The 11,452-nt window shown below is 62.8% G+C and overlaps 4 protein-coding genes across 4 annotated transcripts in view; 1 reads left to right on the top strand and 3 right to left on the bottom strand.

Annotated features, from left to right (window-relative positions):
• Positions 1-56: 56 nt before the first annotated feature.
• MNEG_8531 (hypothetical protein) lies at positions 57-1,631 on the bottom strand (the record flags this gene model as incomplete). The annotated part of the gene is made up of 3 exons (XM_014042999.1): positions 57-67; positions 529-641; positions 1,270-1,631. 3 exons carry the CDS (start codon positions 1,629-1,631, stop codon positions 57-59), a joined length of 486 nt encoding a protein of 161 aa, XP_013898453.1.
• A 2,168-nt stretch (positions 1,632-3,799) lies between these two features.
• MNEG_8530 (hypothetical protein) lies at positions 3,800-7,024 on the top strand (the record flags this gene model as incomplete). Its single annotated transcript, XM_014042998.1, has 9 exons — positions 3,800-3,871; positions 4,191-4,368; positions 4,678-4,774; positions 4,971-5,037; positions 5,233-5,286; positions 5,722-5,778; positions 6,080-6,173; positions 6,286-6,334; positions 6,835-7,024. 9 exons carry the CDS (start codon positions 3,800-3,802, stop codon positions 7,022-7,024), a joined length of 858 nt encoding a protein of 285 aa, XP_013898452.1.
• Positions 7,025-9,607: 2,583 nt separating this feature from the next.
• MNEG_8529 (hypothetical protein) lies at positions 9,608-9,949 on the bottom strand (the record flags this gene model as incomplete). The annotated part of the gene is made up of 1 exon (XM_014042997.1): positions 9,608-9,949. One exon carries the CDS (start codon positions 9,947-9,949, stop codon positions 9,608-9,610), a length of 342 nt encoding a protein of 113 aa, XP_013898451.1.
• A 1,381-nt stretch (positions 9,950-11,330) lies between these two features.
• The window catches only part of MNEG_8528 (hypothetical protein), a gene marked incomplete at both ends in the record, with an annotated part of 2,064 nt that continues 1,942 nt past the window's right edge, over positions 11,331-11,452 (bottom strand). Inside the window, one exon of the mRNA XM_014042996.1 lies at positions 11,331-11,438. Coding sequence (XP_013898450.1) covers positions 11,331-11,438 — 108 coding nt within the window. The remainder of the gene's footprint in view (positions 11,439-11,452) is intronic.

Raw genomic sequence — 11,452 nt, 5'->3', positions numbered from 1 at the left:
CACCTGTTTGTACACCTCCTGCGCCAGCTGCACCTCGTTCGACTTTATGCACACGTTCATGAGCGCGCTGTAGGTGTGCACGTTGCAGCTGATGCCCCGCGACCGCATCTCCGCCGCCAGCTCCAGCGCGCGCTCCAGCTGCTGGCTGCTGCTGCACACGCTGATGGCGGTGGTGTAGGTGTAGATGTCCAGCAGGTGGGCCGCCCCGGGGCCGCCCTCGGTGCGCAGGTAGTCAAACACCTCCACGGCGCGCGTGGCCAGGCCTGGGGGCGCGGCGGCGGCCGGCCGGCGATGGGGTGGGTGCATGGAGGGGGCAGCAGGGGTGGACACCAGGGAGCCCCAGTGAGCAGGCCCTCTCCCCGCAAAGGTGAGGCGGAGAGGCCCTCCCAGCACAGGCAGAGCCGCCGCAGCCCCTCAACTCGCGCCCCCAGGGCCCGCAGCCCAGGGCCAGTACGGCCGCCGGTACGCGCGCAGGGACTTCCGACCGCAGCCCACTGCCGCCCGCCGCGCGGCCCCCCCTCCCCCCACCTTGGCGCCCGAGCTCCTTCAGCAGCGCCGCCAGGGCACTGCTGTCCAGCTGCTGCAGCGACGGCGCCACCACGGCCGTGACGGGCTGGCCGGGGGCCGCTGCGGATATGAAGCTGCGGGGAAGGAGGGGGCGGCGGTTGGGGGGCCAGGAGGAAGGCGCGTGGTCAGCCATGGTGGCGCGGATCCACGCGGTATGCAATTGGCATGGGGTTGAGCTGCGGAGGAACAACCGCAGCGACCAAGGCCCGTCGATCGGCGAGCGGGCCACGCGCTGAAGGAAAGCTCGCGACCGCGGCGCGCGCGGCGCGTGCGCCGCGCGCGCGCGGCTGTGGTTCGGCGCACAACCCGGCACGCCCACGCGCGGGCTGCGCTGCGGCGCCTGGACCGACGACCCACGGCTTGCTGGCCCGGTGCCCCGCTGCTGGCAGGCGGAGGGCGGGGCAATTCGCCGCCGTCGCGCTTTGGGCTGGCCGGCCGCACTGCGGGGCCGCGCGTAATCGCGCACCCTGCTGGTGGCCAGGGGCGGCCCCTGACCGTGAGCTCCATCGGCGGCATGCAATGCAAGCACGATTGCATGCTGAGCAGCTGCGCTGCGCGGCCGGCTGTGCGGCTGCGAATGATCCCGACTGGGGGCGCGTGGCCCCCATCAGCCCGGCCAGGGAGGTTGGGGTGTTTGACCATGACGCCACAATAGCATCATTCTCATACCAATGGCATCAGCTGCCGCGCAGCCGCGCGCACCTGAGCAGCTCCTCGACGGAGGCGGCGTGGTGGCCAGCCGAAGAGTCCAGGGACGCTTGGAGTGCCTCCACGGTGCTGGGGAATGTGCCAAGGCTGCGGCCATGTAAAATCACCGCAGCCGCACAGCCATGCGTGCTGCCGCCATGCGCGCTGCCGCCGTGCGCGCTGCCGCCGTGCACACTGCCGCCCAGGCTGCTCAGGTCGAAGTGGGAACCGACGCCAAGGGTGTCGCGGCGTCCGGAGTAATCTGATGAGGGCACCCACGACGCGCCGACACTTCCGCCCAGCGCCCCGCCCGTGCCCCCGAAGGAACCCGGCAGCGCAGCGCCGTACGAGCCCACGGCCAGGCTGCCGGACAGCATGCCCGCGGTGTCGTGCGAGCCAAGAAGGACATGCTGTTCGATGGATCCGGGAATCGATCCCGGGGACGCAACAAGCAGGTGGGCCCCCGTGGATGGCCCAAAGTCCGCGGGTCCGGCGAAGGCGCCAAACCCTGGCGCCCTCCATGCGTCTTCCATAATTATAGTGGAGCTCGCGAGGCTCATGGGGGGCCCCAGTATCTCACACAGGCCTGCTGCCGATGCGAGCACGGGGCACCTGTGCCTGTACGTCCCCCTGCACAGACAACGCTAGAAGATGCTCTGCACTGATGTGAGGGACCCCAGGAGCGGGAGGCGGTGGCTTCAATAACCCCGTGGGGGGCCCCCGTGCGCACACACAGTGCCGTCCGGGATCGGTGACGCCTGTGGTGGTGTTGAGTTCGAATATCAATAGAGTTGAATTGCTTCTTTTGCCGCCCTGAACATAAGGTATCATACCGGTCGGACCTGCCATTGTTTGCGGCGGCTGCTGCGCGTGCTCGGCTGCGCTGCTGCACCCATACCGTTTCCATCTGTCCACCACCCACCCAGCTTCGCTTGTTGGCGGGGACCGCAGGTGGCTGCAATCTCTTGACCTCACCTGGCTGCGATGGCATCGCCGCTGCAGAAGGGCAGCAGCCTGGAGAGCGACTCGAGGCCTTGCCTCTCATCACCAGCATCTAGTATTTTGGCCTCGGTTCAGCACGGTCAGACGGGTGCCATAGAGCTGAGGTGACCTGTGAGCTGCACGACAGCTACGGGCTGAAGTGCGACGCCGACCAGCGCTTGGGGTCCCGCCCTTGACGGCAGGGCAATTGCGAGTCTGTCCGATGCTGCGCCGCCGAGCAACGGCAGCGGCACCGCGACTTGGCCGACGCATGCCAGTGGGGGTACAGGACAGCCCTCATATTGTTGAATGGTTTGTGACTCGCTTTGAGCACGCTGCTGCTTCCCGCACACTTGCCACTTCGCGCCCTCCCTGTAAGACAGTGACGGCCAACTAAGACTTCAAGGTAGGGGAGGTATACTTCTCTGTCATTTCCTCATCCAGGCCTTCAATGCCTTAAATCCGCTGGGTTACGGTAATGCGCAGTCGTTCTCTGCGGCTGACGCGCATGCCGCACCGCTGTGTTCAACACTCAGCCCACGTCCAGCCCCAGCTTCTCCATTGCTGCTCTCCGTGCTGAGTCCGCAGACCCCCTGTGCTACTCTATAAAACCGGATCTGATGATTATTTGATTTGGTATGTCTGTGCACCTCTGATCATGCAAGCCAAGACCAGCGCGCATGTACGGTAGCACAGTAGCGGGTGACGCCGCCGTGCACACCAAACACACAGAGTGTGTCAAGCACAGGGGCAGTTCAGCACCAGTGGTTCCACAAATGCGGATTTCCTGACGGTGCATAGGCCAGTATGTGGCGGCCCAACATAATCAGCAGGCACAAGCAAGCTGCAGAAAACAACCATCATGGCAGCGGTGTCATGTATACCAGCAAGCTCACACATGCGTGGAGAGGTGCGGTAAATATATTCCTGCACGTGGCCACGCTCCCGCAAAATTGGCATGCGTCGGATGGAGCTTGCCGATGGGTGTGACGGTGCCTAAACTCCCACTGCATGCGCGCAGACCCGTGGCCCACGGCCCTCTTCACAATCGTGGTGATAATGGTATTGATGCTGTGGAAGCAGCAGCACAACTGCAACAGCAGCGGCGGCCGCGCAGCGATGCTGCACGGCAACCTTCGCGTCAACAGCAGCAGACCGGGGCAGAGCGGCAGCAGCAGCGGCCACGCGTCATTGGCAGATATATTACTGCCACTGACCAACTTCAGCGTTGTCTCGACCGCGGCGTTGCTGGATGCGGCCGGCGGCCGTGTACGCAGCAGCGCTGAAAAGCGCGAGCTGGTGCAGGGCCATCAAGACCTGTACTGCCGGTGCGCATGAGCTTGCCAGTGTACCCTGCCATAATCCAGTGGGGACGCTTGATTATAGAAAGCATCTTTGATCACGCTCCTGTGCCGCCGCCGTGCGCTCCAAACACGGCGGCGCCGTGCCCCGGCCGCGCGTCTCGCCAACCCTCTCTGCACCACGGCGCTCCGCGCTGATGTATCGCAGCGCGAAGCAGCCAGACCCCCCTGGTACCAAGCGCATAAAGGTGGCAAAACTGACTATGGTGGTCTACGCCAGCAACGACATCGTGTCGGACCATATCAAGGGGGACACACACCAATGGGAGTCGCAAGTGAGGCACCATGCCCCCGCCTGCCACGGCCAATGGCAGCGCGGGGACCGGCTGGGCCCGGCCGGGGCCAGTGTGAGGCGCGCGCGCCGCAATAGGCTCGGATCACACGCGCCTGCCAGGAAGCATGCTGCCCGGCGGCGACCCCCTTGCGCAGCTGCGGGCCCTGGCTGCCCCTGGGTTGCGTGCCGCACCCCCAAAACAGCTGTGAAACTGGTGGGCGCGCTGCGCGGCACAGCGACCTCCCTGCCGCTCGCACAGGGGACCTTGCCGCACGGCACGTTGACCCGGGTGTCCACGCGTCACGCGCCGCGCTTTGCAGGAAACCAAGGAGATGATGGTGGCCCTGCGCTCCCCCGTCCCTGCCAGCCCCCGTGATTCGAAGCACCCCGCCAGATGGGTCAAAAAGGAGGCCCCCCTTGTGGTGGACGTCGGCGCCAACATAGGATGGTTCACGCTGAAAGCGGCCGAGGCGGGCGCCAGGGTCGCCGCCTTTGAAGGTGCGGGGCGCCGCATGGCACATGCTACACACTGCACCAGGCACTGCGGCGCGGCGGCAGCCGCCGTGGCGCCTTCCGCGGCGAGTGGCTGGGTGGCGCTTGCTGCACTGCCGCCTCGCCACGGCGACGTCTGCGCATCAGCCTCGCCCCCCCTGGCCTGCCGGTCCAGGATCCACTCGCGGCTGTCCAGCCCTAGCACTGCCGGCCTTGCATGGGTGCCAGCTGCTGCCGCTGCGCCTGCCAAACTTCTCTGTTTCATTGAGTGCACCCGCTGATGCCAACATGTCGTGCCCGTCCTCGTCCCCGCAGCCATGGCCAGCAATATCCAGCTGGTGCGGACGTCCCTCTGCGCCAACCCCGGGCTCATGGACCGCGTCGCGCTGTACAACACAGGGCTGGGCACCCAGTGAGCACATGAGTCCACGATGCGCAGCGCTGCAGGAAAATTTGGTCGAACGAGATCATGCCATGCCCGCCAGCCCCTGTGGCGCATGCAGGCCGGCCATCTCTGATGGTGAGGTTCCACACGCGCTCCTGCCTTTGGGACCCCCCCCTGTGCACGTACCCACCTGCTGTACAACCGCTTCCCTCCTGCAAAAAAGGCGTGCCACCTGCTCCATCATCAGTGATGTCAGCAACATGGGAGACGGTCACACCATATGTGACAAGGTGATTGCCAAGCACGGGCAACAGCGGCCCCCTCATGTCTCTATTGACCACCTCTCGTCATCGCCAGTTTAGGACCTTAGCGGCTGCCCAAGCGCCCCACCCCCCGGCGTCTTGTGCCTTGCCGCCTGTTTGACTGTGATCACGTTGACACCCTCATGGTGACGGGTGGTCGCGCCTTGCATGGCTGTCGTTCAGGACACAAAAGACGTCATCAAGCAATGGAAGTCTGAGTTTGGGCGTGACTACGTGGTGAGCATTGCGCATGGACAAACACTGTCGTCGGTTTCTCTCTCATATCCACGCACGCACGCACGCACGCGTGCACGCACTCTCAAAACTGCAGGCACGATTTGCGCGCAAGTGCGCTACACGCATGCACGCAGCTGCACGTTGAATTGCGCATACACACATGCACCGGCTGATTGCATGCACACTTCCACAGCACACGAGTTCCCACGAGAGTGCATGCACCGGTTGTGCGCATGGTTGAATTGTGCGCGCTTCTGCCTGCCTGCGCACGCTCCCTTCCCCCCCTCTCTCTGTCCCTCCCTCCCTCCCTCCTTCACTCGCACACTCACACACACACACACACACACACACACACACACACACATACACACACACGCACACACATGCACACATACGCACACACGCACGCACACACACGCACGTGCCCAACCCTAGGTGCGGGGTGAGATGAGAGTGAGGCGGCTGGACTCACTCATTGAGGAGGACGTGCAGGTGGGACTGTCGGGAGGGAGGGAAGATGCCGTTTTGGTGCGTGTGCATGCACATGCATGTCCAACACGGCACCGTGTGTGAGCACGCTCACATCTGAGCATATGCACGGGCTCACAAGGGTGTGCATGTGCCAACACACCGTTGGTTTAAGACCCCCCCACCCACCCCGATGCGGCATGTATTGTCGCACCTTCGCTGTGCCCCGTCAGATGGAGCCCGGCCCCCTCGCCATGCCTGCCCATCATTTCGAGCCCGCAATGACCCTCATCACACGCGCCATCCACCCCAAACGCACATGCAGTTCATGAAGATCGACGTCGAGGGCTTTGAGGCGGAGGTGCTCAAGGGCGCGGCACAGCTGCTCGACAACCACAACGTCTGGTTCATCGCTGCAGGTGGGTGATGCTGCGCAGCCTCCTCACACCCTCCGCATGCGGTTATATATGGAAGCCCACGCCTCCAGCATACACCCACCATTTTGACATGTTTTCCCGTTGCAATTTGCAGCGTGCAACCACAACAAGCTTAAAGAAGCTGGAAAGGCAGAATACCTCAAGTGAGCATTGGGGCTGCTGCTGGGCCGCAGGCAAATCAGTGCTCAATCCCTGGCAGGGCTGCTGGAGTTTGAGCGTTTGGGATGAGCCCCGCAGGCGACCCAGGCGCTGCGCCGGCTTCCTGGTATCGCCGTGTGCCGCATCCCAACTGCGACCAGCCTGTTGCCGTCAAAAGCCAGCTCTCATGACGGCATTGGCCCTGCAGCGCCAAACATCTACGCCGCTGCCTTGTGACGAACACGCCCCCGCATGCGCGTGCACACACGCAAATGCCTATGTGGACCTCATTCCTCCGCACGCACACACTTTCCCTCATGCTCTCTCTTTCTGCCTCCCCCCTCTCTGTCACTCCTTATCTACCTATCTGTGTTGATCTCGCTTTCAAGGCGTACATCAGGCAACGCATGCACACACACACTCACACACACACACACACACACACACGCAATACATCCCACACCTCCGCCCACTCCACCACCCAAACACCCAAACACAACCACAGGTTCCTGAACGACCAGGGGTATTACATCTCAACACAGGGCTTCCAGGGCCCCTTCATCAACATTGATGACATCGAAGCCGGCCGACCCAGTTCACTGCCATCCCATTCACTCTACTGCGTCAAGAAGCTGCTGATTGATGCAGCAGGCGGCCCGAACAAGCGGCGGCCGTCAGACGTGGCAAAGAGCTAGTCATAACCGTGGCCCTGCCACACGGCGAGGCACAAGCGCGATGAGAAGCGGTAGGGCCCGCTCGGCGGTCTGGGGCCTGACGTTCTGGTGTTGACAACCTGCGGTTGTTGGGGGCTAGGGCAGCGGGCTTCGCTGCTGATCAGTGCCAGCTTACTGTAGCTGGGAAGCACCTACTCGCTACAGCCTCTGTTGCCCAGCAGGAGCCATTGCTCGTGCTGCTGCTCCTGCTGTGTGTGTGTGTGTGCACGCGCGTGTGCGTGTGTGCGCGTGCGTGCGTGCGTGTGTGCGCTGCATGTGTGTGTGTGTGTCTGTGCGTGTGTGTGTGTGTGTGTAAGTGTGTGTGTGTGTGCATGTTTGTGTGCATGTGTGTGTGCATGTGTGTGTGCATGCATGTCTGATATAGCTGCTGCTGGGGTGTGCTACAGCTAGAAGATACCGGCAATGTTTCGTTGATGCCTCGTGATGTCACATCTGGGCCGGCTATGTACCTTGTTTGACGGGCCCTTGCAGCGCGCCGCGCTGCTCTGCTTGTCCGAGCGCTGGCACTTGGTGAGACCTTATCCCAGACTGCTCATGGTGCACCCACAGCCTGAGTCGCCGCTGCTCCCGGTGACCGCAATGTCGTGTTGATGGATGGCGCATTCACAACGCAGCCTGGGTGCGCCCCGTCCCAAGCCTGACGGCGTTCCGCTTGCTCCAGACGCTCGAGCTCGGCACCGCCAGTGCCGCAGGCACTTGCACCTGTCATGCATTGCATCACAATCCTACTTGTTGCACTGTGCTGCCATGTCCCTCATTGCCCCTCACATTCTGCTGAGATATTCAGCACAGTTCATGCCAAAATGATCCCATATTTTCTTTGTGTTCACTGTACATTTCCTATTGGCCCCGAGCACTTGAATACACAAGCCTGGATTTGTAAACTGCCCCCAATTTCTGCCTGCGCCCGGCGTACTGCTCCAGGCGGCAGTCGGATGCAATCACCACGATGGTGGCTGCGTCGCAAAACTCTGCTTGGTCTACAGCACTGGTTATGGCTGGTCAACACAGGCCAGAAAGCCAACCAAGAGCCACCACAGACAGCGGTGTGAAGGCCGGAGGCACTGCAGCGAAACAGGCAATGTGAGCTCTGAGACGCGTGCTGTGCATTTGTGCAGCGTCCCGTCCTGCGGCGCGTGCCGGCCCCCCGCTGTCATGATTAGCGCAGTGATGTGCCCCACAAGCGCCTTGCGCATCGCGGCAGCCACCTCGCAGCAGCCCGGCGCCGCCCGCTGCAAGCACATGCCAAAGACCTCAGCTGGCAGGCGCCAGACCACCAGATGTCGGCATGGTGACAGTCACACGTGGCGACAGTCACACGTGGCGGCCTTCGTGCTGGAGAAGCAGGTCCCGCCGTTCGCCTGGGTAACCGGCGGAAATTGGCCACACGAGGCGCGGCACCTGCAAGTGTCCCTCTTGGCAATGGCTGCTGTCCTGTGTGATTGCTGGCTCCCCCCCCCCCCCGAACCCCCAATCCTGATCTGAGAACCCATCCACGTGCCCGTGATGAGTTCATGCCAGCACGAACGCAACGGCTCCGGCCAAAAACAGGAGACAGCCAGTTGCCGAGTGCACCCTCTGCCGGCGCTGGCCAGCCCGGATCGCCTCGACCCATACGTATGCGTGCGGTCAAAAAGGGGATTGCTCTTGCTGCCCCCGATTGCCTGCGCCGCCGATTGCACGCGCCGCCAATTGCCTGCGAAGCGCAGGGCGCGGGCGCTGGGGAGTGCGTTTTGGCAGGCTACCCGGCTCGCCAGACGCTCCGGCTGCATGCATCGGCCTGCTACAGGCGAGCCCTTTGCCCTGCAATGACTGTCCACAGCTGCGAACGTGCGCGGCGTTGCAGTCACAACCGCAGGCGCGGACTTGCCGCGTGGGGATGGCGGCCTTCAGAGTGCATCCCCGCACCCTCTGTCTCCAGACACCCAGCCGAAGGCTCCGCCGCTCACCCCGCCATGCAAGCCGACAGCACAGGCAAGGCCGGGTGCGCTCAACAGGTGATGCACGTGCTGCTCCGCAGGCAGGCGGCGCGGCGTCAAGCTGAGTTTCGGTGGTGCACGCAGCGCCAACTCTTGGCTGACCCAGCACGATGCCTGTTCACCCACGAGTCCATCCTCCCAATTGCAGCTGCAAACCAGGTTAAGCCATCCTGGCTGCAAAGCCGGGTTTGCTTGTATTTACAGGTTTACAAGAGAGCCAAAGCCTACCGAATCAACAGCGCCTAAAAAAACGGTCTGGGCAAACTAGGGGCACTCCGAACAGCGCCCGGTGCAGGAAAGTTGCAGACACAGGCGCAGCAGGCGGGCAGGCAAGCACTCCCATTTGCCGCCAGCGGCTGCAGCCCACGGCGACTGCAGCAGGCGGCAGCACACGCAGGCAACTGCACAACGGCGTGCACCGTGTACGCTCAGAAGATCGCGACACGCGGCGCAACTGCGGCCACGCGACGAAACCCCAAACACGGCTCTAAAACACAGCGGCGCATGGCGGCAACAGCGCTTTAACGAACTCAGCTTCGAAAGAAACATCTCAGAGGCTCCTCATCTACTTGCCCTGCTTGCTGGCAGCCAGCGCCCTCATGCGCTTCTTGTACTTGTGCTTCTTCATCTTCAGCTTCCGCTTGCGCTTCACGCTGTCGGCATACAGCGCCGCCTGGCCCTCAGCGCTGCCGCCCTGCCGCCGCCGCCGCCGCTGCTGTAAGGCAACTGCGTCGGTGTCTTCCGCATCCTCGGCGCCGCCGGCAAGCTGGAGCTGCTGCTGCTGGAGTGCTGTCAGTGGCGACAGCAGGGTCTCCGGGATGAGCATGAACCCGTGCGCATGGAACTGCGGCACAAAGTTGGTCCGATGCGGCAGCATGCTGCGTGCTGTGGCGATATCGCTGTACATGTGCTGCCGGGGCGAGGCCCATGCGCCCTCCCACGACGCAAAGCAGCGGCGCGCCCCGACGGGGCAGGCCACCGCCGCTGCCTCTCTGCAGCCCTCAGCAGCGCCTTCAGGAGCATTCAATGACCATGTTGAGGCCGTGAAGCTAGCGGGGAGGGATGTCACGGCCAAGTGCCAGGTGCTCGGGGACCGCGCCAGGAGACCGCGCAGCACGCCGCTGGCCCGTAACACCGAGTTCATCCGATAGCAATAATATCTGGCAGCAACACAATGACGGCGCAGGCTGGGACCCGCTGCCTGCGCGGTGCTGGATGGCCCACTGCTTCAGGCTGCCCCTGGCCTTGTGTATGTATGACAGGCCAAACGGTTGATCAATCAACAAAACGCAAATATAGATAAAATGGCAAGGTGCCAGGGCGAGGTTGCGTGTTTGACGACGCAAGGTGATCTCAAGGCGAGCACACCACACCTGGTGAGTCTCAGCAGGGGGTGAGTCTTGGCGTGGGATCACCGAACAGCCCTGAGACCGTACGAATTCAGATAACAAGCTCGTGATCTCATAGATAATGGCATGGAAACACTGCTTGTCCCTAACGGTGCGGTCAACGGCGGTCTTTGTCTCAGTGGGCGTGCTCCCATGCATACCACAACGCCATCAGCAACGCGAGGTTTCTCCTGGCTTGATGGTGTCTTCTCAACGGTGTTTGCACCGACCTCACGTATGACTATAACTATAAACAATCAGAGAGTGCGTTTTCCTGGCGAAATGGCCCTGCTGTTTGTTGCACCAGCGGGCACTTTGCAGATCACCTGCCGTACCTCACTCCCCAGAACGGCGGACGTGGTGCATACCCGCCTGGCAGCGGGTTGCAGGAGTCCATGCATTGTGAGAGCTATGTTTGTTACGCGTGATGATGGGGGATCAGGGCAACTAGAAGGGGGGGCGTGCAGAATTTCACCACAGGGGGGTGCGATGCCGCAAAAAACTGAGACATGCAGTCCGCTCGACCCCAGCACACTTGATAATTGGCTATTTTCCCGTGTAAATGCACCTTGCTTGTCATTTTGTGGCTAACGCGGTTGTTCACGTCACCGCCGTTCCCTGTGCCACCCGGCAGACACTTTCACAACAGCCACGCCGACACAGGCTTGCTTGTTGTTTCATGTGGGGCACTGCTTTGTTCCATTTTTTTGGGGGGGGGGGGCGTCGATTTGCTTCACGTGTTGCCCTGTCATCCACTGTGTTTCGGGGTCCAACAGGCCCGTTTTGGCACAGGAGTGTAACACCACCACCACGCGGGCTGGCAAGAGGCGGCGGGAGCGTGGCCCCATTCGCCAGCCAGGGGGTGCAAGCAAGAGAGTGCTAGTGCTGCGTGAGCTGGCGCTACAAGCCGGCCCCCTCCGCCCCGCTGCCGGCCAGCAGCTGGCGCCGCGTCGCCTCCGCAGCCGCCAGCAGCGCCGCCACCTCCGGGTCGCTCATGGGCACGCCCGCCTAGGGGCGGGAGC

The sequence above is a fragment of the Monoraphidium neglectum genome (assembly GCF_000611645.1).
Source record: "Monoraphidium neglectum strain SAG 48.87 unplaced genomic scaffold scaffold01630, whole genome shotgun sequence".
Taxonomy (NCBI): Eukaryota; Viridiplantae; Chlorophyta; class Chlorophyceae; order Sphaeropleales; family Selenastraceae; genus Monoraphidium; species Monoraphidium neglectum.
This window is presented reverse-complemented; position numbering and strand designations above follow the sequence as displayed.